Here is a 27,975-nt window from a genome sequence, read left to right as displayed (position 1 = left end):
TCGGGCTTGATGATTGCCTCCCATGAGACCAGGTGTAATCTATTGGTGAATTGGGTACATAAGATAATTGGACTGGGCGTGCAGACGTAATACACACCCCATTTTAGAGTCTTACATTTTGCCCCTGAATTAATATTCCCATTAAAAATAGATTTTATTTGTTCATGAGATGTCAGCATTGGTGGTAAGGCTGGCATTTATTGCCCATCCCTAATTGCCCTGGAGAAGGTGGTGGGTGAGCCACCTTATTGAACTGCTCCTGTCCTTGTGATGTGAATACATTCTCAGTGTTGTTAGGGAAGGAGTTCCAGGATTTTGACACAGCAACAATGAAGGAACGGCAATATATTTCCAAGTCAGGATGGTGTGTGACTTGTAGGTGAACTTACAGCTGCTGGTGTTCCCATGTGTCTGTTGCCCTTTGGTATTCTAGGTGGCGGGTTTGGAAGGTGCTATTGAAGGAACCTTGGTGAGTTGCTGCAGTGCACTTTGTAAATATGTATATATTTAGGAATTGCAAATTTTCTGACTGTTTTTGAACATTTGCAAGAGTCAAGAATTGTGGCTGGAGGTCTACATGATGCTAGTGTGCATTTGGTAATATAACCATGAATGTTTAACATCCTGTTTTAAATTGGAAGCAGGGCACAAGAGATGCCATTTCTACGGGCAAATGGAAGTTGTGGGCCCTGTACAATTTGCACTTGGAGCTGGAAATGTCAGGCACAGCCAAGACATTAACAGGCACAGTCAGTTATTGTAGTCAACCTTTATCTGATTCTTTAGAATCAATGTTAGTCATACCTGAGTGGGAGTTGATCTGTTTTGAGATTTTTATAATTGGTATTGGATATACTTGGGTAAAGTTGTATGTGTCCGATATTTTTATTTTGACTAATGAATTAACTACTAAAGAAGCCAGTGGAAGGTGGAAAAAAAGCTCCAAATTTGGTGATTGAGGTTGAAAAATGTACAGTTTTTATTCATTCATGGAATGTCAGCCTCGCTGGCAAGGCTGGTATTTATTGGCCACCTCCTAAGTGCCCTTGAGAGGGTGTGGTGAGCCGCTGCCTTGAACTGCAGTCCGTGTGGTATCGGGAGTTCCAGGATTTTAACCCACTGACGGTTTGTGACTTGGAGGTGGTGGTGTTCCTGTGCATCTGTACCTTTTTCTTTCTAGGTCAGGGGTCTGCAATCTTTGACCTGAAGAGCCTTTTTTAAAAAAATGCCTAAAATAAAAACTATTGGGAGCTGCAAGATGAAAATTCAGCATTTCTAAACCAAATACTTGGCAGATTGCCAAGTGTCTCTGATAGAATTAATAATTTGCATATATAATAAGTGTTGAATTTATGCATCAATAGGAAAAAAAATTTAAATTAAAATAGACCCAACTTGGTTATCACATTTTTTGATCTTTTTTACTATAATTTTGTCAGTAAAGTCATCTTTAAAACAAACTTTAACTTTAATTTGCCAGGCAAATTTATAAACAAGAATTGGCCAGCTCTTTAAAAAAGAATTGAGGTTCCTCCCTTTCTCTCCCTTCCTTTTCTCTCTTCCTCTGCCTTGCTCACCCAGAAAATATTTTTTCCCTCACTTCCCTGCATCACTCATTGTTCTCTGACTGGACAAGTGACCCAGGCTTCTGTCAGTTCTGGTTTGTATAAAGTTATAGTTACTGGGAATGTCTCTTCTATGGTTTTCTGTTTGTTTTGGAAAGTGCTGGCTATCCTCTGAGTGCTTTTGTGTGGGTGGTGGAATGAGAAGGAAGGAGAGGAAGAGTAGTAGCTTGCACCCTACCATTGTGGTTTATCAGGCTGCTGCTTGCAATAGATGGCAAAGAGCTTGCACTGCCAACTTAATCTCTTGGGTAAATATTCACAAGTAAAACTTCCACAAAGATGAGTTGAATTTTCTCTAACCCCAGGGTGTTACTAGTACAGTCCAAGATGACTCTGCTCTGAATGGTTGTATTCCACTAATAATGCACCCAACAGCTCTGCAACCATGGAATTCATTAAACTTGTGTAATTATAACTCCTGATGGTATACAGACCTGTACTTAAACAGATATTCATCCAGGTCCTTTGAAAGAGTTAATTGGCACATTATTAATTGTAGTTGATAGGTGCTGAGCTACCTTGTTTGAAGCTTAATGTAATCTCAAAGTGCTGCTTGAAGATGAAGTGGCAAAAATGGCAGATTGTTTTAAATATAGCTCTAAATCGTGCTATATATTTGTCCTAAAGACTGATAGTGTGATTTTGGTGACAGGAATATGGTACACCTGTGATCACCAACATACTATTTCAGGTAATCTCTCTTCCAAAGATACTCTGGACCCAACTTTTCTTGAATGCTGACAGTAGAGGTGTGATAAACAAACTTGCTTTTTTGAGTTTCCAACATGCCACATAATCATCTGCAGCATATGAATGTTGCCAATTAATTTTTAAATTCAGTTGTGTCATGGACAACTTTGGCCTTCTGGTATCTGCTTGATTATCGTAGGAAGTCGCAGAGGAAATTCCTAGAATTTGTCTTCACTGGACACAAGCTTTGTCGTAGATTTGCCTCTCCCAGTGAGGTTGATGTACAATGTTACACTGTTCATTGGATGGGGTGAGCTTGCTGGAGCTGACTTGACTTTTCTCACCCTTTTTGGAAGTTGGATAGGTGAAAAGGAGAGAATGACAATCCAAGACTGCGGGTCTTCACTTGAGCATCACTCTACAAGAACCCTGTGGAAATGTAGAAGAGTGTCAGTTAAAGCTATTTGTTCACATGGTAATCAAATGCCTTTTCATAAAACCCAGTGCTGTACTTGATTATCCTTATTGACAGCACTTGCTGGTGGGTACTTTCAGTAAATGGTGGACCATAGCCAGTCTATTAATGCCTGCATGACCATTGTCAGCAGTTCTTATCCACATCATACTTTACCAGATGTATATGCAGATTAAGTTCTTTTTTTTACCTTTCACTTTTAATCCAGTTCCCTTTAAATAATGCCAAACTATCCTGCACTGGTCATTTGGCCTTGCAGCTCTTAGCAAATGTTATAGTGTATTGGAAATGCAAAAAATACAAGAAGTTAGTGTGAAAAGTTGATGCATTATTTTCCTCATTTTCTTACGAACATACAAATTAGGAGCAGAAGTAGGCCATTCTGCTCCTCTAGCCTGCTCCGTCATTCAATAAGATCATGACTGATCTGTTTGTGTCTCAAATTCCACACTTCCATCTACTCCCGATAACCTTTGATTCCCTTGCCTAACAAGAATCTATCTACCTCCACCTTTAAAATATTCAATGACCCCGCCTTCTCTTGCTGTTCCTCATATGACTCCTGTTGAGGAACTGTTCCACAAGGATTGTTCGTAATGGGCATGAGCTTGCTGCCTGCAATGGCATCCACACCCAACTTATCATGGGCTGCAAGAATTGCTGTAGGAGATCCTGAAAAATGTGATCTTCCTTTCTATTGGCTTTTCATTGCACCAGCTGTAGCAAGCTGGCACTGAAGAGGAAAATCTCTGCATAGACCACAAGTTTTGAGTACTATTTTCCTTTTGTACTAATATAAAATTCTAGAGTCATACATGGCACAGAAGGAGGCCATTTGGCGCAACAAGTCCATGCTGGCTCTTCACAGTGCTATGCAGTCAGTCCTGCAACCCCGGCTCGATTCCTGTAACCCTGCAAGTCTTATTTCTCTCAGGTGGCCATCCAACTTCCTCTTAATTGATCATTGATCATCTCCACTTCCACCACCCGTGTGGGCAGCGAGTTCCAGGTCATTACCACCCGCTGTGTAAAAGGTTGCCCTGGGAAAGCTCTGCATTTGTGTCCTGGCTTTGTTTTAATCAGTGCTAGACCATCCCAATTGGTGATTGATATTTTCAAAAGGTCAGACTGAGGACCATTTTCTGTTCAGAGTTTTGCTATTGGTGCATTTTTTTGAAAATCAGATAATTGTGGTTGACCTGTTTTTTTGTTTAAATGACTGATAGTGACCCTTGTCAAGGGTGGTAATTTGAATGAGTCACTGAGTCCAATAAGTGTGACAGTATTAAATTATTGGTGGTGAACTTCACAGTACTTTGGTGCTTTTGTGTTTTCAACTGTTGTTGTAACAGCACAAAATCCTCACTGTACAGCAGCTCAACATTTTTATTTTTTGATATGGATAAAAAGAATCCAGTATGAGCTTATGTCCAGAAAATGTACATTAACTCAAGTGTGGAGAGTTAAAAGGAGTTGAGCTACTGTTGAGAGCTTCAGCACCTTTTCAAAATTCAAATCACATATATTAAATGGATGGGAGCTTCTTGGGTGCCCTATGATTAGACAAGAAATGGTATTGAATTTTATTTTAACAGTTAAGTATTGTATCTCCTGTGTATTATATGAAGATAGGGTGGCACAGTGGCGCAGTGGTTAGCACCGCAGCCTCACAGCTCCAGCGACCCGGGTTCAGTTCTGGGTACTGCCTGTGTGGAGTTTGCAAGTTCTCCCTGTGACCGCGTGGGTTTTCGCCGGGTGCTCCGGTTTCCTCCCACAGCCAAAGACTTGCAGGTTGATAGGTAAATTGGCCATTGTAAGTTGCCCCTAGTGTAAGTAGGTGGTAGGAGAATGGTGGGGATGTGGTAGGGAATATGGGATTAATGTTTCTTTTGGGCCTCCTTATCTCGAGAGACAATGGATACGCGCCTGGAGGTGGTCAGTGGTTTGTGAAGCAGCGCCTGGAGTGGCTATAAAGGCCAATTCTAGAGTGACAGGCTCTTCCACAGGTGCTGCAGAGAAATTTGTTTGTCGGGGCTGTTGCACAGTTGGCTCTCCCCTTGCGCCTCTGTCTTTTTTCCTGCCAACTACTAAGTCTCTTCGACTCGCCACATTTTAGCCCTGTCTTTATGGCTGCCCACCAGCTCTGGCGAACGCTGGCAACTGACTCCCACGACTTGTGATTAATGTCACAGGATTTCATGTCGCGTTTGCAGACGTCTTTAAAGCGGAGACGTGGACGGCCGGTGGGTCTGATACCAATGGCGAGCTCGCTGTACAATGTGTCTTTGGGGATCCTGCCATCTTCCATGCGGCTCACATGGCCAAGCCATCTCCAGCGCCGCTGACTCAGTAGTGTGTACAAGCTGGGGATGTTGGCCGCCTCGAGGACTTCTGTGTTGGAGATACGGTCCTGCCACCTGATGCCAAGTATTCTCCGGAGGCAGCGAAGATGGAATGAATTGAGACGTCGCTCTTGGCTGGCATACGTTGTCCAGGCCTCGCTGCCATAGAGCAAGGTACTGAGGACACAGGCCTGATACACTCGGACTTTTGTGTTCCGTGTCAGTGCGCCATTTTCCCACACTCTTGGCCAGTCTGGACATAGCACTGGAAGCCTTTCCCATGCGCTTGTTGATTTCTGCATCTAGAGACAGGTTACTGGTGATAGTTGAGCCTAGGTAGGTGAACTCTTGAACCACTTCCAGAGCGTGGTCGCCAATATTGATGGATGGAGCATTTCTGACGTCCTGCCCCATGATGTTTGTTTTCTTGAGGCTGATGGTTAGGCCAAATTCATTGCAGGCAGACGCAAACCTGTCGATGAGACTCTGCAGGCATCTTCAGTGTGAGATGTTAAAGCAGCATCGTCAGCAAAGAGGAGTTCCCTGATGAGGACTTTCCGTACTTTGGACTTCGCTCTTAGACGGGCAAGGTTGAACAACCTGCCCCCTGATCTTGTGTGGAGGAAAATTCCTTCTTCAGAGGACTTGAACGCATGTGAAAGCAGCAGGGAGAAGAAAATCCCAAAAAGTGTGGGTGCGAGAACACAGCCCTGTTTCACGCCACTCAGGATAGGAAAGGGCTCTGATGAGGAGCCACCATGTTGAATTGTGCCTTTCATATTGTCATGGAATAAGGTGATGATACTTAGTAGCTTTAGTGGACATCCGATCTAGGATGTAGGATGAGCATAAATGAGTGGTTGTTGGTCGGCACAGACTCGGTAGGTCGGAGGGCCTGTTTCAGTGCTGTATCTCTAAATATAAATATAAAAATATGGTTAGGTGGCTGAGAACAGTCTAAACATACTCGTGGTTATCTAAGTTCTTGAATATTTGTTTCCACCACCCCCACTCTGTTTAAAGAATAAACCATATGCAAGTGTTGAATTAGTGTGCTATGCACATTTCCACAGATTTATACAGTCTTTCACCCTAGCTCTAATAATCTATGTGGATAATACAGGCAGGCAATGTGTTCTTCCTGGAGAAGCCAATGATAATCCTAACTCAGGTGTGGTACTGTCGAAAGTATCCTGATGTTGTATCCTGATTTTGTTTGTCTTCCTTTCCCCTTTCTTTCTCTCCCCCACTATCCACCCTACCCCGCCCCTGCTCCCCCAGGGAAGGGGTGAAAGCCCAGAATCCATTCTGAATCTCTTAACTGCAGAATTACACACAAGCTGCCAATTAACATACAGTATGGTAACTAAAATTGGGGCCTTTAGAATAGTAAACCCCCCCCCAAAAAAAAGTTTTTAATATTTAATTGCTGGGTTCTGTACTCAAATTTGTTATCTGTAGTAATACAGTACCCTTTGAATCATTGACCCAGTGTAAAACAATAGTTTTAGAGTGTTATCATGCCTTCCTGCCATCTCCTGCTCCAAGTTTTTCCTCTTTTTTTCCTCAAATTTAGGGATATAATTAAAGTATCATATTTACTAGATTGATGTTGACCTTTTTTCTCAAGACTTGTTTTTAGCTATCACTTGAAGTTTCATCAGCTTACTAATAATTTCATTAACGTATGTGGGGGTAGGTCTGCTCATAATACCTGTAAGGCAGAAACCCACACATTGCAGAATGGAGTCTATGAGGGAGGCAAGAGTGAGTAAGAGGCCTCGGGTTTCTGAGAAGCTTTCTAAATAACTGATTTTATGAAACTACTTTGCATCAAATGTTTCTTATGACAACAAACTTTTAGGAATTCTGACATCCTTGGAAAACTGCCTGGTACTGTTATGAGGTGTCCATGTCATAAGAGTCATTTACAGCATTGGAGGAGGCCATTCAACCCATCGACTCCATGCTGGCTCTCCTCTGAGCAGTCCAGTCAGTCCCGCTCCACTGCTCATTCCCCGTCATAGGGATCTCAAATTTGGCTTTAGTGTTTGAAAGAAAAATGCAAGTTGGAGACAGCTCAAAAGAAAAAAAAAGAAATCTCCTACTCAGTGTTTAAGAATACTAATTGATTGAGTTTGTGTACAGATGGGGCAAGTCTACTTCCCCATTTTTGCAAAACTGTTTAAACGCAGCAGTTTTAGTAGCTGTTAATACCTAAAACTCATCATCCCAACTCAATCTGTCACGATGACAGGGGAAGGGTTCAATGTCTGTGGCAGCTGTATCGTGTTTACTTCTGAAAATGAAAGTGCCTGTTCCTTTCAACTTGTCTAAACTTGTCTTGTAAAGCTGAGGCAGGTGACTCAAATCCTGCCCTGGATTGCAACTTATTTCTATGACGCACATTTTTATGAATGAGTTCCACTCTATTCTAAAACCTGCATGTTGTAATCATAATTTTCATTGTTGCTCAAAAACCAGTTTCAGACTACCCTAGTTCCTGTCTATGCATTTGTAGTGAGTCACATCAGGAAAATCAAAAACATGCACAAATGGTCGACCCCATGTTGGCACAGCTTTTCCAGCCTGAGCCATCTGTAAATGACCCTGACGTCAAGACACTGGGAGAGACAGACCAGATGTTTTGGCATAACATCTGTGGCACTGCAGCTCTACAGTTACTAAAATATGATGGATTAATGAAAAAAATCTAAAGCTTTTTTGCCATATCCGTTTTACTTCAGCTGTCAGATATGAGCCATTAGAACAGCTGTTCTTAATTCTACAGATTCCAGTATCTTCCAACACTATACTTAGTACTGCAGATCTATCTGCAACTTCTGCAGAGTTTTTTTAGTGGGCATAACATTTTTGGAAAGTGACACATCTTCGTGTGACTGTAGTTCATTTTTATTCCTCGGAAGCTTGCAAAAGCACTTGCATTTATGAATTTATTATTACGCTTCTTTTGCAGTTGGATTTCTCTCTTTATTTTAGAAATGATATTGGTATGCAGGCTGAATACTTATTCTAACCTATGTAGGAGTGACAATAGGATGTTGACACTAGGATATCTAGGAATATGCTGGGAGTACACTATATTAATAACACTGGCATCGAACTGTCAATTGGTTTCTGTATTGACTGTGGTCTCTACAGTACTGAATCAGTCAAAATAAACTAACAAAATATTGCCCTGATTAGTTCTTATATAGTTATGAAAAGTCTGTGCTTGAATAAATTGAGCTATAAACATCAGTTATTAAGCATCACATCTTTTGCATTTCTTAGGTAAATGTGGATGACTTGGTATGGAATCTAATCTGGGAGCTTGGGATGAATCTATATTAAATCTCTTCTTTCCTCATTGGTTAATTGCATGCGCACTCTGACTCATTTCTATTTTTATCTTTTAACTTATTCGCCAAACACTGCATAATATAAAATTTTGCCCCAATGTGGCAGGAAACTGTTTTTGAGGAATAGCTGCCCTGACTTTTCCTACCTCGGCTAAGATTGAGAGGAAGTGCCAGTTCTGAACTTGGCTTGACAGGGTATAGTAGTGTAGTGGCTAGCACGAGGAAAAATGACTAGAAGCCAGAAATTGCAAGTTCCTATCCCACCATGGTAAGTTAGGAAATTGAATTCAATAAATCTGGCTATTTGAAGATTAGGACCAGGGGGAGAAAATTATCATGAAAGCTTGTGTAAAATTACAAGTGGTTCTCTAATGTCCTTTAGGAAAGGGAATCTGCCACCCCTACCCAGCCTGACCTACTTGTGATTCTAGTCCATTTGATGGTGAACTCAAGTTGTCAGGGCAATCGTGATGGACAGTAACTTCAGCCTTGCAGATATTGCCTACTCACCAAGAAAATCTTTTTTTAAAATCCCAATAGGAGATTTTTGTATGTACATGTGTGTATATTACATATGTATGTGGGCATAAACACATACATCCATAAATATTTGTGTGCAAATAAGTGAAGGGACTTAACAAGAAATTAAGTGCAGTATAACTAAATCTGTGTGTGTCTTAGAACTGTCAACCTTCTCTATTTGCTTCAAAATCAGATCCACTTTGATGACTTGCTTCTAATGGTAACAATCCTAGCAGCTTTTGTCTAAAGTAACTTGTCTGTCTCAGTCATTGTGATGAATTTCATTCCCAACATCAAAAATACTACTGCTGATGAACTCATTTAAACATATGTGTCTATTTTTATTTTTTAACAGGCTCTTGGCCTCAGAATGCATTATTTATATCCAACCTCCATGAGGCACTAGCCCAAAGGCTCATAACTTATCCACCACCTGAGCTGTTGATTCTCCATGCTTGACCTTTTTTCCAGCCTTCCAGCAACACCATGGGAGATCTTCTAGTTTAACTAAAGCTTACACCTTGTACATCATGCAACAAAAACAGGGAGAGACCTGAGTATGGTGCATCACTTAAACATGTCACTTGCTTTAGCTGTGCATTGCAGTTTCAGTAAACTGTGTTGTGCAGTTGAGCCTACTGGCCTTTCGTTTGGGTGTTGAATTTCAGCAAGCGTGCTCATAGAAAAAGGCCTTGGGGGGTAGAAGGTAGGGCTGGCTTTGTGTCACCAAACTCATACTGTAAAAATGAATAGGATTATCGAATCATATAGAACAACAGGAGGCCATTCGGCCTGTCATGTCCTTGCCAGCTGTTTGAAAGAGCTATCCAATTAGTCCCTTTTCCCGTAGCCCTGCAAATTTTCCTTTTTCAAGTATTTATCTAATTCCCTTTTGCAAGTTACTATTTAATCTGCTTCACCTGCCCTTTCAGGCAGTACATTCTGCATCATAAGTTACTGCATTAAAAAAAATTCTTCTCGTGGAATCTCTGGTTCTTTTGCCGATTATCTTAAATCTGTGTTATCTGGTTACTGGCCCTCCTGTCACTGAAACAATTTTCTCCTTACTCTGTTGAAACCCCTCATAATTTTGAACACCTCTATTAAATCTCTTCTTAACCTGCTCTACTTTAAGGAGAAAATCCCAGCCATTCGTCTCTTCACATAACTGAAGTCCCTCTTCTAAGACTTTGGCACCATTCCTAAAGTGTGGTGCGCAGAATTGGCCCCAATACTCCAGCTGAGTCCTAACCAATGGTTTTTCAAGTGTGCATACGATCTCTAGAGTCTTATTATCTCAGCAGTCGTGGGGTTAGGGAATTTTGGTGGTTCTATATTTGGTCTCACTTTCTACTGGAGATTGATACTATCTCTTCCCCACCTACCACCCACCCAACCAAGAGGAGAAAAGTCTGAAACCATTATCTGTGTATCCTCCCTGCAAAGTAACTGCTTTGTAGCGGCTTTATGTGGGCTGAATTGCTCCTCTGTATCTCAGTTTTGCATTTATATGCCAGATCATCATCTTGTAAATGGACCTTGCATCCTCTATGCACTAGAGTGTGCATTTATCTGCCCAACATCTAAGTAAATGCAACAAGACGTTGGGTTTAGCTTTGCCACTATACTCCTGCTGATGAGTATACTATCCTATCATGTGATCTGATTACTGCATATTCATCCACCTATCAGGCTGAGGCTCAGCCTATTAACCAATAGAAAAACCTACTTAATGCTAATTTAGTGAAGAAATATTGCTCAATGCAAAACAGTATGTTTGCATTAATTAGAATGTTTACTATTCTGTGTTAACTTTTGATGTAAAATTATCCTTGAAACATGCTCAGTCACTTGTTGCATGGTGAAACACTTGCCTAGCTCTGCCTAGTTCACTTTTATTGCTGACTTTGCATTGACTGGTAAGCTCAGCTGGGAAGCCAAATGTACACTCACAATTGAAAGCTGTGAGGCACAGAGCTGGGCATGAGGATATACAAAGAATCTCTAACCCTGCCTGTCATAGACCCACATTTTCAACACATACACTCATTGAAACAAAGACCCCAGGATGTCACATAGAGGAGTTTTGGCTTGTTTCCATAATCTATGCCAAAATAAGTTGAGCGATCGAATAGATGAGTTTCTATCCATGTACGATCTGAGTGATCAAACCATGCATTCCAAAGATTCCATGATCTACACATCTCTGTCTTGCCCTGAGATGTCAATATGAGCCAGACTGTGACTTGTAATGCTTGCAGAGACAGCTGCCACTACTAGCTTTAACCTCTTTTGTGTTCTGTGGTCACGAAGAATCTGATAAATAATCTAACTGGCAAAGATGCTTCATTTTTGTAATGCCCTATATTTAAAACAGAGCCATTGTTGTGCAGTAACTGAATCAGTCAAATTCTGTTTTCATTACACAGGATTTCTGGTGTTTTGAGGAATGTATTGCACGATTATGTCCTTGTTTCTATGAAAAGTGCACAATGGTCCAATACACCGAATAACTGAGGAGTCCAACTCAATCAGATGTACAGGAATTTCAAATGTTGCTAAGACTTCGAGAAATCTGCAAGTACTGAACACGCGCACTGGACTTCCATGAACTGAATGTGTACACTTCTGTGTCAAGAGTCGACAGGTTCACTCAGTATGCAGAATCTGAGCCTAACATGTAAGAACTTGGGGTGAAGATTCATACTTTGAGAGACCGAGGATGCCCAACCTTTTGGAGCTGGGGCTCAATGCACATGTCACAATCAGTGAGTGGGTTGCATATTGTAATGCAGCAATACGAGACTACCCCCCTACCCCCACCGCACCCCCATCATTCTTTTAGTCCTCATCTTTCTCATCCTTCAGATAGTTAGAATTTGACAAGTTCTCCAGTCCCGAGATCTTTAAAACGTTGAAGTCCAAAGCTGCTAAGTTGTGGTTTGCACACAAGCGTACAGGCAGTCAGGAGCTTCATGGAGCAGTTCACAGGAGCTCGCAGGTTGCAATTGGATTAATGAGCTGTCCTTGGATTCTCTGTTGGAGGAATCCCATGTAGTCAAAACTGTTCAGTCAGAGTAATCAGAATAAAACAATGCTCTTAATAGCTCCTTAAAATTTAGCTATAAGCAGGTTGTATGTAGGTGGTTAGCTGTGGTGATGAAGGGATTAAAAATGAAGGTGGTTGAGCATGTTTATCCAGTGAATTGTTGAATTATCCAGTGATTCTTGCTAGAAAGATGCATTTGATGACAGGGTTGGAATTGTCTGTGATTGTCTGCCTTGGTAATAGAGAAGAACTAGATTCATTTGTGAATATTCAATGGCTGCATGTGGGGGATACTTGATTGTAGCAATAGAGCTGCACCCAAGCATGACAGTTTGTGGGGGGCAGGGAGAGGGTTTTTTTTTTCTTTTAAATGGGAGAATGTAAATGCTGCAATTATTGGTATCCTACTTGAATACCTTGCAATAACCATGCTCGTTACATAAAACTTACGGCACAGAAACAAGCCATTCGGCCCAACAGTTCCATGCCAGCTCTGCACGAACCTCCTCCCATCCTTCTTCAGCTGACCCCATCAACATATGCTTCTATTACTTGCTCCCTCATTTGTTTATCTAGCTTCCCCTTAAATACATCTCCTCTGGTCACCTCAACCGCTCCTTGTGGTAGCGAGTCCTACATTCTAACCACTGTGGGTAAAGAAACTTCTCCTGAATTACCTACTGAATTTCTTAGTGACTGTCATATTTATGGCCCCTAGTTTTGGTCTCCCAGCAAGTGGAAACTTGTTCTCTATGTCCAACCTAGCAAGCCCTTTCACCATCTTAATGACCTCTGCCAGGTCAACCCTCAGTCTTCTGTTTTCTAGAATTACCTTGGAAATTTTAGATGCCATGATATGACAGCTATTGACAGTCTGAACTGGCTATTTCATGAACATGTTTGTTTTCTGATTGTTGCTGTCATTGTCATGATTGACTGACTAACCACCTACTCTACATTGAAAGGTCCATACTGGAAATTGTGCTTATTTTTATTTGCTGCAATGATTTTTTTGTATAATTTTCCTCTGTGACTTCATTCTAATTGTCTCTGGTGTGTCGATTTTTTTATTTGTCTCTGCATTTGGTGATTTTGTAACGTGTTTGCTGTATACTATTGGAAAAATGTTTCCTTTAATGATATCACTGTTTACCAGGAGGAGTTGAAGCAGACTTTTGGAAGTTAGAGTGAGAGGGGTGGGCGAGGGAGGCATGTTGGAGTGTCAGTACTTGTTACAGGTTCTCCACACAAGAGGTGGAAAGCTATAACTTTAAAATGTCTGTTTTTGGTCCAGATCAATAATATGTTGTTAGTCTGTTGCATGAACCGCACAAATCATGTTTTCTGCTAACTGCTCTTGTTAATGCAGCTAATGAAACATAACAAAGCTGTATCTTATTGTTTTGTGATAGTGAAAGTCATTGGTAAAATATGATCAAGTGTGTCTACTAAAACACCTCATCAAAGATTGGTGACAATTATCTAATGTGTGTTTCATTGCACTCTGAATTCTTCACCCTGGTTCTAATTCTTTCTGTTTCTAGGTTTCCCACCACGTGACTTGACTTGTTTCTGTACCGTGCTATTCACCTCTTCATTCCCAATGCCAAAATAAGCAGCACTCCTGTCCTGCACTATTTTCTTAGACTGTAAGTAAAATTTAATTCCCTGATTTTTGCCCATCAGTGTGGTGTTTCCTTTGGGAATGGCTCTGAAGGAACACTGATAACTGGAAGGAATGTATTTACAGAAGTAATGCTGCCTAATTTTTCTGTACTTTATAATTGCAGCACCAAAATTAAGACAGCTTAATATGAATAAAAATTACTTGTCACCCCAGCGTGCTTCGTTGAATGATGATTTTCTTTAATCCACTGACTGGAGACCTGAATTTATATTTTTTTTTAAAGAAGTTTAAAAATGAACTTTTAAAAGATGACGTTGCTAGCAGCTTAAGAGGGCCACCTGATTTGCAACACTGTAGCCTACATTGCAAGGCCTGTGAGGTGGAGACGAAATGACTGCTCATCCCAGCAAGAACCAAGATTCAGGAAGTTTAAGGGAACTGCCTGTTCTCTTTAACAAGAAGAAATACACAGCCAACTACCATGCTTGAATTACTGGGTGACTGTCATGTGACAAGCCCCCCCCACAAAACCCATCTGTGGTTTTAAGCTGGTATTTCTCTGCCCCAGGTTGAGAAGCATTTGGACTCTGACGTGCAGACCCAAGTGGGGGTCCCTCCCCCACCCTCCCTCTCTCCATTCCAGCTTGCAAGCTTCAAATGCTGCCTGCTGACTGACCGCCTCTACAACTTCTGCTACAATCAGAAACCCCTTTGGAGGAAATCATCCACATTGCTGTGTGAACCTCTAATATGTGTGTGCGTATGAAAGTTTGCATGCATTTTATTATTTTACTTAGTTTGGTTTAAGTACAATAAAGGTAACCTCTTTCTTTGTTAAACTCAAGAAAGCCTGTCCAATGGGTTCTTGTTATGATCATTGCAAGTAAGTAATCAAACACCTGCTGAGTTGGCCAGTACACCCACTTTAAAAAAAAAAAGAATTAAATCTGTTGTGGTCAAGCAAGGAAAGGGAGAAGAGGGAAGCCCTTCAACCCCTCCTCACCTGACCGTAACAGTCTTCATTGATCTATATGGTTTTCTGACTCAGTTTAATACAATTTCAGTCACTGGACTGGCACACATAGATTCAAACATTGTTTTGTACCCCTCTGGCAGCTGAGTTTTAAGTCTTGAACTGACTTTACTTGGTACTACATAGTATTTACAGCACAGAAACAGGTCATTCTGCCCAACTGGTCTCTGTTGGTGTTTAAACTCCACATAAGACTTATAGAATCAAAATGTTCATGTATCCCCAGTGAAAGGAATTTTACACCTTTGTCTGCTCAGTTGAAACCTGGAACTCCCTTCCTAACAGCACCGTGGGTGGACATGAACTGCAGCAGTTCAAGAAGGCAGCTCACCACCACCTTCTCGAGGGCATGGCCACCAATGGTGGAGCGATTAAGTTCGGGCATGCTCAAGGGGCCAGAATTAGAGGAGCACAGGTATCTCTGAGAGTTGTGGGGCTAGAGGAGATTACAGAGACAGGGAGGGGCAAGGCCATGGAGGGTTTTGAAAACCAGGATGAGTATTTTAAAATCAAGATGTTGCTTGATCAGGAGCCAAGGTAGGTTAGCGAGCACAGGGATGGTTGGGAAACTGAACTTGGTGCGAGTTAAGACATGGGCAGCACAGTTTTGGATGACATCAAGTTTACAGAGGGTAGAATGTGGGAGACCTGCCAGGAGTGTGTTTGAATAGTGAGTAGAGGTAACAAAGGTATGAATGAGGGTTTCAGCAGCAGCTGAGCTAAGTTACAGAGGTTGAAATAGGTGGTCTTTGATGCTGCAAATAAGGTCAGAAGCTTATCTTCAGGTCAAATATGACACCAAGGTTGCAAACAGACTGGTTTAGTCCCAGACTGTTGCCATGGAGAGGGTTGGAGTTGGTAGCTAGGGAGTTTTGGAGTGGGGATTGATAACAATGGCATCAGTCTTCCAATATTTAATTGGAGGAAATTTCTGCTCATCCAGTACTGGATGTCAGATAAGCAGTCTGATAACTTAGCAACAGTGGAGGAGTCAAGAGAGGTGGTGGTGAGATAGAGCTGGTTGTCGTCAGAGTGCATGTCACTGAGGGGCAGCATGTAGATGAGAAATAGAAGGGAGCAAGGATAGATCCTTGGGGGGCCACCAGAGGTAATGGTACAGGAGCAGAAAGAGAAACCATTGTAAGTGAGGCACTGGACACAAGTAGATAAGAGAGCAGTCATACCCCACAGCACAACAGTGGAGGAGGATGGTATGTTCAACTGTTAAAAGCTGTAGAGAGGTCAAGAAGGGCAAGGAGCTGTTTTGGTACTGTGGCAAGGGCAGAAATCTGATTGGAGGGATTCAAACGTGGAGTTCCAGAAAAGATGAGAACGGATTTGGGAGGTGACAACACATTCAAGGACTTTAGAGAGGAAAGGGAGGTTGGAGATGGAGCGATAGTTTGCAAGGACTGTGGGGCCAAGGGTTGGTTTTTTGAGGAGAGGAAGAAATGCATAGACCCTTCACCAAAAATAGCAACTTCCATGTCTTTAATTTAGCTGTAGCTTGGAAATGAGTTGGCTACAGTGATCGTGGAAATGGGAATAAAGGAACCTTTAACAAGGATGATTCATGGACTCAAAAAATTGAGTACTTACTGAAACATTTTTGCAATTGTAATGGAAATGGGGCATGTATTTCACAAGTTGAATGTTATAAATTACTCCACTTGTAAGGGATACTCCATAATGTGCATCAAAAAAACCTACAAAGCTGAAAAAGGGCCAACTTTGATTGGTACATAGTCTTGCCAAGCTATTGCTTTCTCACACAGTTCAGCTACCTTTGAATTCCACCCCACCCAACTTATTTCATTTTTTCAGGCACTTAATTTTCAACTGTTTCTTGTATTTAAAATCTATTACCTTTATATTTTAATCTGTCCTTTTACATTTATATTTTTGAATATTTTGTGGTTGATTTGAACATTATTTTTGTTTGTATGTTTTATAAATCTAAAATAGGCAATTTTGTCACCTCTGAACAGCTTAGTTGGAATTGTGTGGCTCTATTTTATTAGTGAAATGCTTGTGTGTTGATTTTGGGAGTGATCATATTCATATATAGATGAATCTCGGTATCTAGACCATTAATACTTCTATTTTCAGTTCTTCGACGGCTAAGGTTGCTCATCAGCAAACTGATGAAGGGTGTTATCATTTTGTTAGGTAGCTGACATTAGTGGTGTCTTGTTAACCTGTTTGAAAGATTGAAATAATACCGTAGTGGAGTCTGGTTTGACATGTTAACCTGTTCTAGCAATTTCACTGTACTGTCTCATTATACAGAAAATCTGATCTAGGTATCTCATAGCTTGAAAGCATTGTGGTACTTATCAAAACTTTTATGTAGTTGATAAAACAAAGATGTTCGTTATTCATGTATTGCCTTTGGAGCTCAAAAAAGAGTGACAGAATCAGACCACCATAATCCAGCAGCTGAAAGCAAATGATTTTGTTTTGCATCAAGTCTATTAATATAGCAAAACAGATTATAAAAGCTTTATATTCAAGAATGTCAGGAGGTGTTTAGTGCGAGGAACTAGAATGATTTTACTGGGCCAGTTCACCAGGTCTCACTTTCACTGTCACAGGTTCCATGCTGACTTTTGCATGGATTGATCAGTTGAACTGCCAGTGACTTTTGTGTCCATCATATTCATTTGATAACTAATTTCGGTTATATATTTTTCCTGTTTCTGCAGTTGTACATGTGACACCTTTCGAGAATGAGGCTGAGAATGCGAAAGGCTTCTCAGCAGACAAACCTTGTCCATGCATCACGAGCAGAAAAGACAAAGCGGAAGCGCTCTGATGTGGACGATTCGATACCTGTTATGGGGGCAAAACCACAGAAGAAGGAAACTGGTTTACTCTCATCAATTAAAAGGCTTATCCGAGGAACTGCAGCAAAGGTATGATAATCGAATAGCTGTTGGACTAGTGCTGCATGTCATAATCTGAAAGTTTTAGTTATCAGCCAGTCAGCTTATAAAACAATCTCCACTTTACACTGGAGCTCTGTAGGCAAACCAGAGTATAAGGAAGAGCTGGAAGGAAAAACGGACTGGCAAGGACACTAAGATAAATGTAGCCTGCAATATCTTAGTGCTGTGTTCAGTTGCCTTTGCTGCAAGATGTTTCTTAATCTTCTGTTTATGAGTGCTTTTAACCCTGGTTATTCACCTCTGTTTGGAAGTTAAATAAACTGGAGACATTCTACATCAGTGCAAATTTTGCACAGTACATTGGAAGGAAACTGTTTAGTCAGCTTGCCTTTTCTGATCCATGGTCGCTTTACCGTTTACCATTGCATTGCAGTATCAAAGTGTTAGAGGTGTACAAAGGAAACCCGACCCAAGTCCGAATGCTGGACCCGGAAACCTGACCCGACCCGAACCTGACACATGCCGTCGGATCCCGTCTGGGTCAGGTCGGGTAGCAGGCCTTTACCCATGTACTGATGTACAGGCCTGTTACCCGACCCGATCCCGACGGGTCCCAACGACATGTCGAGTTTGGGTCGGGTGAGGTCGGACTTCCGGGTATGGAATTCGGGCTCGCATCAGGTTTCCTTTGCACACCTTTACGAGGTGTTCTGTCATCTATCCAGGCGCTTGGTCAAGACCATAGTTAAATAATTTTTTTTTGTTAATTTATGTGCTTAATGTGGTGTGAAGGATTTCAGGGTTGGGGAAATGGAAGCCTTCCATTTTGGCTTCTTGTGTCAGGTACCAGGCTCAAGTGGAGTTGAGTCCTTTTCTGACCCAATCAAAAATGTGAAACTGACATTTGAGGAAAGTGAATTTTTCCAGTTTCTGTACCATACAATAAGTGTTTTTATAAACTAGTTTATAAAATAAGTAATATTGCCAATTAATTGACCTTTTGAACTGTAGTCCCCTATCCACAAGGAACATGCTTGGAATTGTTCATTTCTCATAGGACCCTATGGCCAGTAGATAGAGCAAACTTTCATCCCATCACTGAATTGGGTTTGAACTCCAGTCTCAAAGGAAGAAAGCTGTTATCAGGAGTTTTAACTAAGGTTCGGTCATAGATGCTTGCCTAGTGTGTACTGTACTCTTCCATCTCATTCAAGGCATGAATAGAAAAGAAGAGCTTAACGAGATGGGACAGTAGAATAATAATATTTGCAATGTTATCCAAGCTCAAACAAGAGAGGGGTAGAATTAGTGCCACAAGTCTGAAAAATCACTTCTAAGTGATACTGATAATTTTACAGAATTAAAAATTTGAGGACTTTCCTCCCAATTGCCACACATACCTCATGGTCCATCATTATTGATTTGTCTTGAATTAATTAAGTGGTTTTATTGTGGTTCCCTGTGTGCAAATTCTGAGAGTCAGCTGAGGAAGGCAAGCACATTTCCCAGAAAGGAGGAAGGAAGTTGAGAATGCATGCCAGCTTAGCCTACACTCTTATTGCTCCAAGCAGCCTGTTACAGAGTCACGTTGGATGCTGCAAGAAGGTTGTTTCCCTGTCCCCTTGGCTGGGGGCGGGTGCATATTAAAGGGAACTCTTCTAGCAAGAAAAGGGAACAAATTATTTCAATTTTTAAAAAAAAACATAAATTGGACGTTGTGATTGGAATGGGATGTTGTAAGATGCAGGAATAATTTCTTGCTGCAAAGTGATCATATTGCATGCAGCAGAGAGAATTTGATTTATTGATAGAATGAGAAGTCAGACAGTTCCAGATACTAGATTTTGGTTGCCTAATAATATTTTTGCAGTTGTGAAGCAAAAAAAAAATGCCTTTGATTAAGTTTGCTGAATGTAATCCATTTCTTATTTGGCTTTACTTGACCCATTTCTTGGCAGGATTTTGATTGAAATTGGACATTGCAAAAATGAACCGGAACTGAGTTTGTCATTTTTAAAAGCTAGCTATTGGAGAAGGTTATGTTTGGAGAACTGTGCCATAGATTGGCACTACACAGAGATTAAACTTAAGAGGAAAATTTAGCAGAAAGCATTAAAATCTTTGCCCTGAGTGCCTTTGGTATTGACCTGCTTATTTATACTGATTAAAAGCCTTGGAACTTAATCAATGCTGCAGCTTTTTTATTATCTTTTATACATAAATGCTTTATTGCATTATTTAGATGAAGGATTTAATCATTTGATGGTTAATAATATGAAATTCTATTTTAATCATGCATGATACTGTTAGTGCCATTCATCTCTGTGTGCATGTAACCCTGTTTAAATCAAAATATGGCAGAAGCTTATAGATATTGCAACACAGAATGAAAGCACATTGGTTAGTGACTTTTGATCCCAGTTATATTCAACTGTGCTTTTGCAGAAAACCTAGACTTCTCCCGCATCTTCCTTCACTAGTAGGAGAGGGAAAGTCTAGAGAGTTTAGGGCGGCACAGTGGCGCAGTGGTTAGCACCGCAGCCTCACAGCTCCAGGGACCCGGGTTCGATTCCGGGTACTGCCTGTGTGGAGTTTGCAAGTTCTCCCTGTGTCTGCGTGGGTTTTCTCCGGGTGCTCCGGTTTCCTCCCACAAGCCAAAAGGTTTGATAGGTAAATTGGCCATTATAAATTGTCACTAGTATAGGTAGGTGGTAGGGAAATATAGGGACAGGCGGGGATGTTTGGTAGGAATATGGGATTAGTGTAGGATTAGTATGAATGGGTGGTTGATGTTCGGCACAGACTCGGTGGGCCGAAGGGCCTGTTTCAGTGCTGTATCTCTAATCTAAAAAAAAGAGTCACTCCAAACTATGCTCAAATACCATGCCAGTCTCAATGGACTCGCATGCAGCCATCCTGTTGGAGATGGCTTGGAAATCGAGAAAAACCTTGAAAAGTGCATCTCGTTCCAAGTGCTGTTGGGGTAGGGGGAGAAATAGTTAAAAATTCTCATTGACTTTCAGATTGCCAGAGTTGTCTTCTATAATTTAAATCAAATAGAATGAGTTGTCTGGAATTTGGGAAATTTGAGACTATTTAGATACTGTATGTGACTGTGTTTTTGCGGTTGCTCTGGGTTTAGCTGAGGAGCCATGTGTTCATGTTGGAAGTGTGTTTCTGAATGAGGCGCAAGTAATGCCAGAGTGGGAGTAAATCAAAGCTCATTTTTGTGTCCAATCACAGGCAGAAGCAGAGAATCCTCCGAAGAAAAAATGTAGACTTGACTGTGACCTAGATGATAACATGATAACGTCAACGCCCCATACCGGTTCAAAACCCAACAAACCAATCTCCAGAGTAAGGCGGAAAAGTCAGGTGAATGGAGGTTAGTGAGGCAATTTCTCTTACTCAATGTAAATGTTCATGTCCATTTCATAATGACACAGTAGAACCATCAGTCTGTGCAGTCTCACAGAAGAATGACTTGCAAAGTTACGAGGTAGCAATATTCTTCAGTATTTACAGCATAGAAACATTCGGCCCCATAGGATCATGTTGGTGTTTTTGCTGCACACGAGCCTCATCTAATACCATCAACATCTCTGAAGAAGACGTCTGATCGACTTGATTGGATGTATCAAGGGCCCAGCAGTGTGGTGAACAAAGAAGAATACTTGCTGGGTAGACCTATTGACAAGTATGCTACAGATAAGATGGTGGATGAAGAGTCTGGGCCGCTTTCTGATACTGGGTTGCTCCATTTTTTTCAGCAACGGGGGCTAACTCTGCATTGGATATGGCTTCTAAAATATCGTGAAGATCCACTTTTTATGATCAGGAAGCATGAGGAAGAGAAAAAGAGGGAGGTTTTAACTAATCCCATGAAAATGAAGATGATCAGACAAATGTAGCACCGCAGCCTCTCAGCTCCAGCGACCCAGGTTCAGTTCTGGGTACTGCCTGTGCGGAGTTTGCAAGTTCTCCCTGTGACCGCGTGGGTTTACGCCGGGTTCTCCGGTTTCCTCCCACAGCCAAAGACTTGCAGGGTGATAGGTAAATTGGTCATTGTGAATTGCCCCTAGTGTAGGTAGGTGGTAGGAAAATGGTGGGGATGTGGTAGGGAATATGGGATTAATGTAGGATTAGTATAAATGGGTGGTTGTTGGTCGGGTGGGCCGAAGGGCCTGTTTCAGTGCTGTATCACTCAATGACTATAACATATCCACCTTCCTTCCTTCCTCATGTGTTTATTTGCATTTCCATAAATGTATCTATACTATTCACCTTAATTACTCCTTGAGATAGCGAGTCCCACATTCTAACCACTTTCTGGGTAAACAAATTTCTTCTGAATTCCCTGTTGGATTCATTCGTTTTTTTTTTATTTCCAAAATATACTTTATTCATAAAAATCTGTAAAAATTACATTCCCAAACAGTTTAAAACAGCATCAAGTCAAAAAATACAAACGTTGCAAGTTTCCTTCAATACAATCATGAGTTGCTTCACAACCCTTCCATTTCACATTTGTCATGCCAATTACAGTTTTACATTTACAGCAAATGAAAATTTTCCCGATACAGTTCGAGGGGTTTCCCATGGATCCAGCCCCTCAGTTCAGCTTGGTGGGGGGACCTTACACTGTGGTCTTTCCCCATTGAGTCTTTGCTGCGGCTGTTGGATTCATTAGTGACTATCTTATATTTATAACCCCTAGTTCTGGTCTCCCCTACAAGTGGAAACATCTTCTCTACGTTTACCCTATCGAACCCTTTCAAAGAAAGTAGAAGTTGAGTAGGTGAATTTTTGTTGGTGTAAACCATCTGCCTTTTCACATATTTTAGATTATAATCTCTTTCCAATGTTTATATTTTCCATTTTATTTATATTTTTTCTCATTCTTTACATCTTTGATTTGTTTTATTCTCATTAGAATGAAACATGGAGCATTTTCCACTTTAAGCACTCCATTCCAATATTGAGGACTCCCAGGATAGTTCTAACACCACATATGTGTAGAGTAAAGCTTGCCTTAGTATAAAATTTGCACTGTTCCAAAAAGAATTGCCTTAATTCAAACTACAGAAGAGTATCACTTACTAAATGACATCGATTTTGTACTCTAATCATCCTATGTACCATGTTAAATTTACCACGTTACGTTTGAATTTGATATATCTTTGCTCCATATTAGGTTATGTATATTTTTGGGCAGGGCTTTAGTGTTGCAATTGGAAAAGAGTGGTATAGAACATCTAAAAGAATTGTGCCAACCCTTTGAACAGTGGATCTGAAGGTGGTACCCCACTTACAAAGTTACACAGCTCCACAACATGGTCATTGACTACAATCCCATTTATAAGTTATCATCAAAGTATAGGTCATGCTGTCTGAGGAAGACTGGATGTACAGCTCAAGAAGGCAAAATCTACCTTTTGACTCCTGTACTGAGTAAGATGTGTAAAGGTTTCGCTGCGCGTTGAGGCTGGTGACCCAGCTCTAAGAAAGAGATTCTGAAATTGAGAGAATATGTAGAATATCTGTATTGCATGCACTTGGTAGAAGATTACAGTAGCTTAAAGATGTTCCAGATGACCATGACCTCACAACCACTTAAAGTGAAATTTATTAAAAATAATTTTTGTTATGCCCTTTAAGTATGAAGCTTGGGAATATATACTTGTGTTGTGCATGTTATATGTTCTGTAGGTTGTACAGTCCAGTGCAGCGTAGCAGCTTCAGTAGTAGTTGGAGTAATTAAAGAGGATTGCAGTCGGAAAAGTTTTGTGGGCACTCACAACATAAGTGAAACCACAGTGTTGATCAGCTGGTAGGCTGGTTTAGATGCAACAAGATTTTGCCCTCATATTCTCCCCTGCCAGGTACCTGCCCCATTGTGACGATTTATTCAGAGATTGCTCCTTACTTTACTGGCAAACATACCCACTATTTTCCATGGAGTAAAAACATGCTGCACAGAGTTTTATACTATAAATCCTGTGTTTAATTAAGATGCACATGTTGGCCAGTTTTTTCAACAGTCAACATGTTCTTAACAGGGTTTCTGTCTTCCACTATCTGAAACCAAGGCTGACATCTGAGAAAGGAAATACTAAGCATACGGATTATCTGCACATGTTAGCTTACAGCTCTGAATAACTGTCCCAAAACTAAATATAGTCTGACCAACAAAGAAGTTTCCCTATCCTACGTGCTGAATGAAAAGAGCGGCCCACAGTATTTGGTTCTGCTTCTTGTTTATAAATCCACCAGACTTGGAAATTAAACTTACTGAATGTTTTACTCGAGCAAGTTTGTTCTGTGTAAATATTCCCTCGTTCATTCAGTAATGCTTAAGGTGCTGTTAAAAGTGAGTTACATTTGTTGTAAGCAAGCTTGTATCCCAATTGGACTGCATAGGCTGTTACCACAGACTGCGCAGTTCAAGAAGGCAGCTCACCACCACCTTCTCAAGGGCAATTAAGGATGGGCAATAAATGCTGGCCTTGTCAGTGACAGTGATCCTGTGAATGAATACATTAAAAAAATCAAAATATCTAACTAAATCCCAACAGATTTTGCCATAGCTTTTGGAGGTTGCTGTGTTTTCTTTCAAATTAACACATTGTAGGTTGGATAAAATCTTACGGTAATTCCTGATTGTGTTTGAACCTCAATAGTGAGCGTCTGAAATGTTTTAGTTGGGAGGTTTTCAGTTGGTTAGTAAAATGTGTGGGTAAATTCAGGATTTTAAAATTTCCACGGTAATTTTTTTAATAGACCAACTATAATTGACCTTTTTCCTCAGAATGATTGTTGCTTATCCTCTCTAGATTGTACTGTAAAACTGGTTGGCATCCTGTAGCATTACTTACAAAGATTAAAAATAAGTCTCCCTCATTTGTCTTCATCTTTTTCACCCAAGTTGTCTGACCTCTCTCTGTACCACTTACCATAAACCTTTCCTACTGACACCCCTTCTATGTGCCTTACACATTTCCCCTGCTATATGTCTCCCACTCTAAATACCTTGCATGTGTAATCTGTCAGTGAGTGATTCCATATGTTGAGTCAGCTGTCATTTGATTATTCCATACATGCAGTCTGTCAACAATATAATAAATTATTCTATATGTCTGATCAGTCAGGTGAATATCTTGTGTACCGTCTTTCACAGTCAGATGATAAATTCTTTGTTTTTAAAAGAAAACGAAGGACTTGCATTTATATAGCACTTTTTATGACATTGGACGGATGTCTCAAAGCGCTTTAAGCCAACGAAGAACTTTTGAAATGTAGCCATTGTTGTAATGCAGGAAACGCAGCAGCCAATTTGCACACAGCAAACTCTCTCAAACAGCAATGTGATGATGTCCAGATAATCTGTTCTTGGTGATGTTGATTTGAGGGATAAATATTGGCCAGGTAATTCCCCTGATCTTCAAAATAGTGCCATGGGATCTTTTACATTCACCCGCGCAGGCAGCTGGGGCCTTGGTTTAATGTCTCATCCAAAAGACAGCACCTCTGACAGTGCACCATTCCCTCAGTACTGACAGTCAGCCTTGATTTTTGTGCTCAAGCCCTGGAGTGGGACTTGAACCCAGAACCTTGTGACTCCGATGTGAAAGCGCTACTTAAATAATGAACTCTTCCAATGTTTGCAGTCATGCCAGCTGAAGGTCTGGGGATGGGTGAGCAATGGTTTAGGGGACCCCCCACCCAGACATTTCTGAGCTTTGTGCTATTCTATAGTAAGCAACCACACTCTTAGATGTTTGAGGAACTTTGGGCTAGGCGGGCAGTCTGTAGCCAGGCTCTCGGATGGCTCTGTTTCTGAGGCCAAGCTGTATCAGAGTGGGAGAAAGTTGAGGGCCGTCACAAACAGTTGGTCCACAAGTGTGTAATATGGATCCCCAGTGCGTACATGTAGGATTGGAGCAGAAAGAGAGTAATAGCCTAGCAACAGATACCAGTTGGAATGGAGATGTGAACTTAATTTAAGATTTATTAATTACAGTGTGCAGTTAACTAATTTACAACTATGTTAAATTTTGCCATTAAATAGTGTTATCTATTTAATAGTGGTCAAGATACTTGGTACTGTCATTATGGTTGGGTGTCATAGATGGATTTTTGATAGAATGTGTGATTGGTTCAGTCTTAAACAACGAGTGATAGGCACCAACATGTTGCATCACGGACACTTGATAGAATTATTAACTCAGCCAAGGACATGGGGGCAATTAAATTGTATATAAAGTGTATTGCCAACCTAATGCCATCAAAACACAATCCTGTTTAAAATGCATTTCTCCCTATTTAGTGAGTACCAGGCATGGTTTTTTGCTTGCACAATTAGACAATGTCTGCCTTCACACTTGGTGTAGCGATGCAGCGAATCCAGATAGATGTCCATCTGTTCCCCACCCCCACCCCTCTCTCTCCTTCCCCCTCTCTCTCCCTCCCCCTCCCCCTCCTTCCCCCCTCCCCCTCCTTCCCCCCTCCCCCTCCTTCCCCCTCCCCTCCCCCTCCTTCCCCCTCCCCCTCCTTCCCCCTCCCCCTCCTTCCCCCTCCCCCTCCTTCCCCCTCCCCCTCCTTCCCCCTCCCCCTCCTTCCCCCTCCCCCTCCTTCCCCCTCCCCCTCCTTCCCCCTCCCCCTCCTTTCCCCTCCCCCTCCTTTCCCCTTCCCCCCTCCCCCTCCTTCCCCCCTCCCCCTCCTTCCCCCCTCTCCCTCCCCCTCCTTCCCCCCTCTCCCTCCCCCTCCTTCCCCCCTCTCCCTCCCCCTCCTTCCCCCCTCTCCCTCCCCCTCCTTCCCCCTCTCCCTCCCCCTCCTTCCCCCTCTCCCTCCCCCTCCTTCCCCCTCTCCCTCCCCCTGACAGTTGCAGAGAGCGGGAACTCTCCCCAGAGCAGCTTTGTGATTGGTCACTTTTAAAAACAAATTCACAGCCATCAGTTTCACAGCTAACAGGAACTGGAACAGCAGCGACCCAACTCAGGACAGGTTCTGGGTTTTTAGCAAGCTTTTTTTAAAAAAAAAATCAGATTCCACCAGAAAACCCCAAACTTGTTCCCTCTCCCAGCACCTGTTGGTGTGAAACTGAGACTGCCAGCTATGAATTTCTTTAAGTCGGACTCTGGAAAGAAGTAGTCAATGGGAAATTTCTCGTTCTTAAAATTACCAGTCACGGACTTCTTTTAGCACGGACACTGCTGACCCCTGCAAACAGCTGTAACTAATTAGTAATGATACTGGGATTTGATAGGTGTCTGACCATGTTGTTAATATGGGATGTTTTACTACAATATAAATTCAATTTGCTGTTATGGTGCAATGAGCAACATTTCTGGTTTCCCACAATCCTGTGTTTCTACAGATATGTGGTAATGTGAATGTACATGGAGCCAGAAATCTTAGGTTCCCAAGTAATACAAGTATTGTACAAATTTAATATAAGAAATACGAGCAGGAGTAGGCCATTCAGCCCCTCAAGCCTGCCCCGCTGTTCAATAAAATCATGGCTGATCTGTCCCAGGCCTCAACTGCTCTTTCAGGCCTGCTCCGCATACCCCTTGAACCCCAAGATTTCAAAAATCTATCTACCTTCTCCTTAAATACATTTAGTGACCTAGCCTCCACAACACTCTGAGGTAGAGAATTCCAGAGATTCACCACCCTCTGAGAGAAGAAATTCCTTCGCATCTCAGTTTTAAATGTGTGCCCCCTTATTCTGTAACTGTGTCCCCTAGTTTGAGATTCCCCCACCAGTGGAAACATATTCTCAACATCTACCCTGTCAAGACCCCTTGAAATCTTTTATGTTTTAATAAGATCATCTCGCATTCTTATAAACTCCAGTGAATAAAGGCCTACCTGTTTAATCGTTTATCCCAGGAATCAGCCCAGTGAACCTTTTCTGAACTGCCTGCAATGCTAGTATATCCTTCCTTAAATGCGGGGACCAAAACTGTACGCAGTACTCCAGGTGTGGCCTCACCAACACATATACAGTTGTAACAAGACTTGCCTATTTTTAAACTCTAACCCCCTAGCAATAAAAGCCAAAGTTCCATTCGCCTTCCTAATTACTTGCTGCACCTGCCTGGTAACGTTTTGTGTTTCATGTACAAGAACACCCAGATCCCTCTGTACTTCAGTATTTTGTAGTTTTTCTCCATCTAAATAATAATCTGCCTTTTTATTCTTCCTACCAAAGTGAATGACCTCACACTATCCCACATTACACCTTGCTCATCTATTATTGTTGAGATGTTTATAGTGTCCTCCACCGTGAAGACCGATGCAAAATATTGGTTTTAATTATCTGCCATTTTCCTGTTCCCTGTTATTAATTCCCCAGTC

At 41.5% G+C, this 27,975-nt stretch overlaps 1 protein-coding gene across 5 annotated transcripts in view; it reads left to right on the top strand.

The window, feature by feature from the left end:
• LOC137352568 (CTD small phosphatase-like protein 2) overlaps nt 1-27,975 on the top strand; it is an 87,954-nt gene that overhangs the window by 23,404 nt on the left and 36,575 nt on the right. For 2 of the 5 annotated variants that reach the window (XM_068018216.1, XM_068018214.1), the window contains 4 exons: nt 11,446-11,696; nt 13,610-13,714; nt 17,431-17,640; nt 20,857-20,998. In XM_068018216.1, coding sequence (XP_067874317.1) covers nt 17,455-17,640; nt 20,857-20,998 — 328 coding nt within the window. In that variant the 5' untranslated portion in view covers nt 11,446-11,696; nt 13,610-13,714; nt 17,431-17,454. The other 3 variants (XM_068018215.1, XM_068018213.1, XM_068018217.1) reach the window with 2 other exon arrangements.

This window comes from Heterodontus francisci, chromosome 38 (genome assembly GCF_036365525.1).
Source record: "Heterodontus francisci isolate sHetFra1 chromosome 38, sHetFra1.hap1, whole genome shotgun sequence".
Lineage (NCBI taxonomy): Eukaryota > Metazoa > Chordata > Chondrichthyes > Heterodontiformes > Heterodontidae > Heterodontus > Heterodontus francisci.
This window is presented reverse-complemented; position numbering and strand designations above follow the sequence as displayed.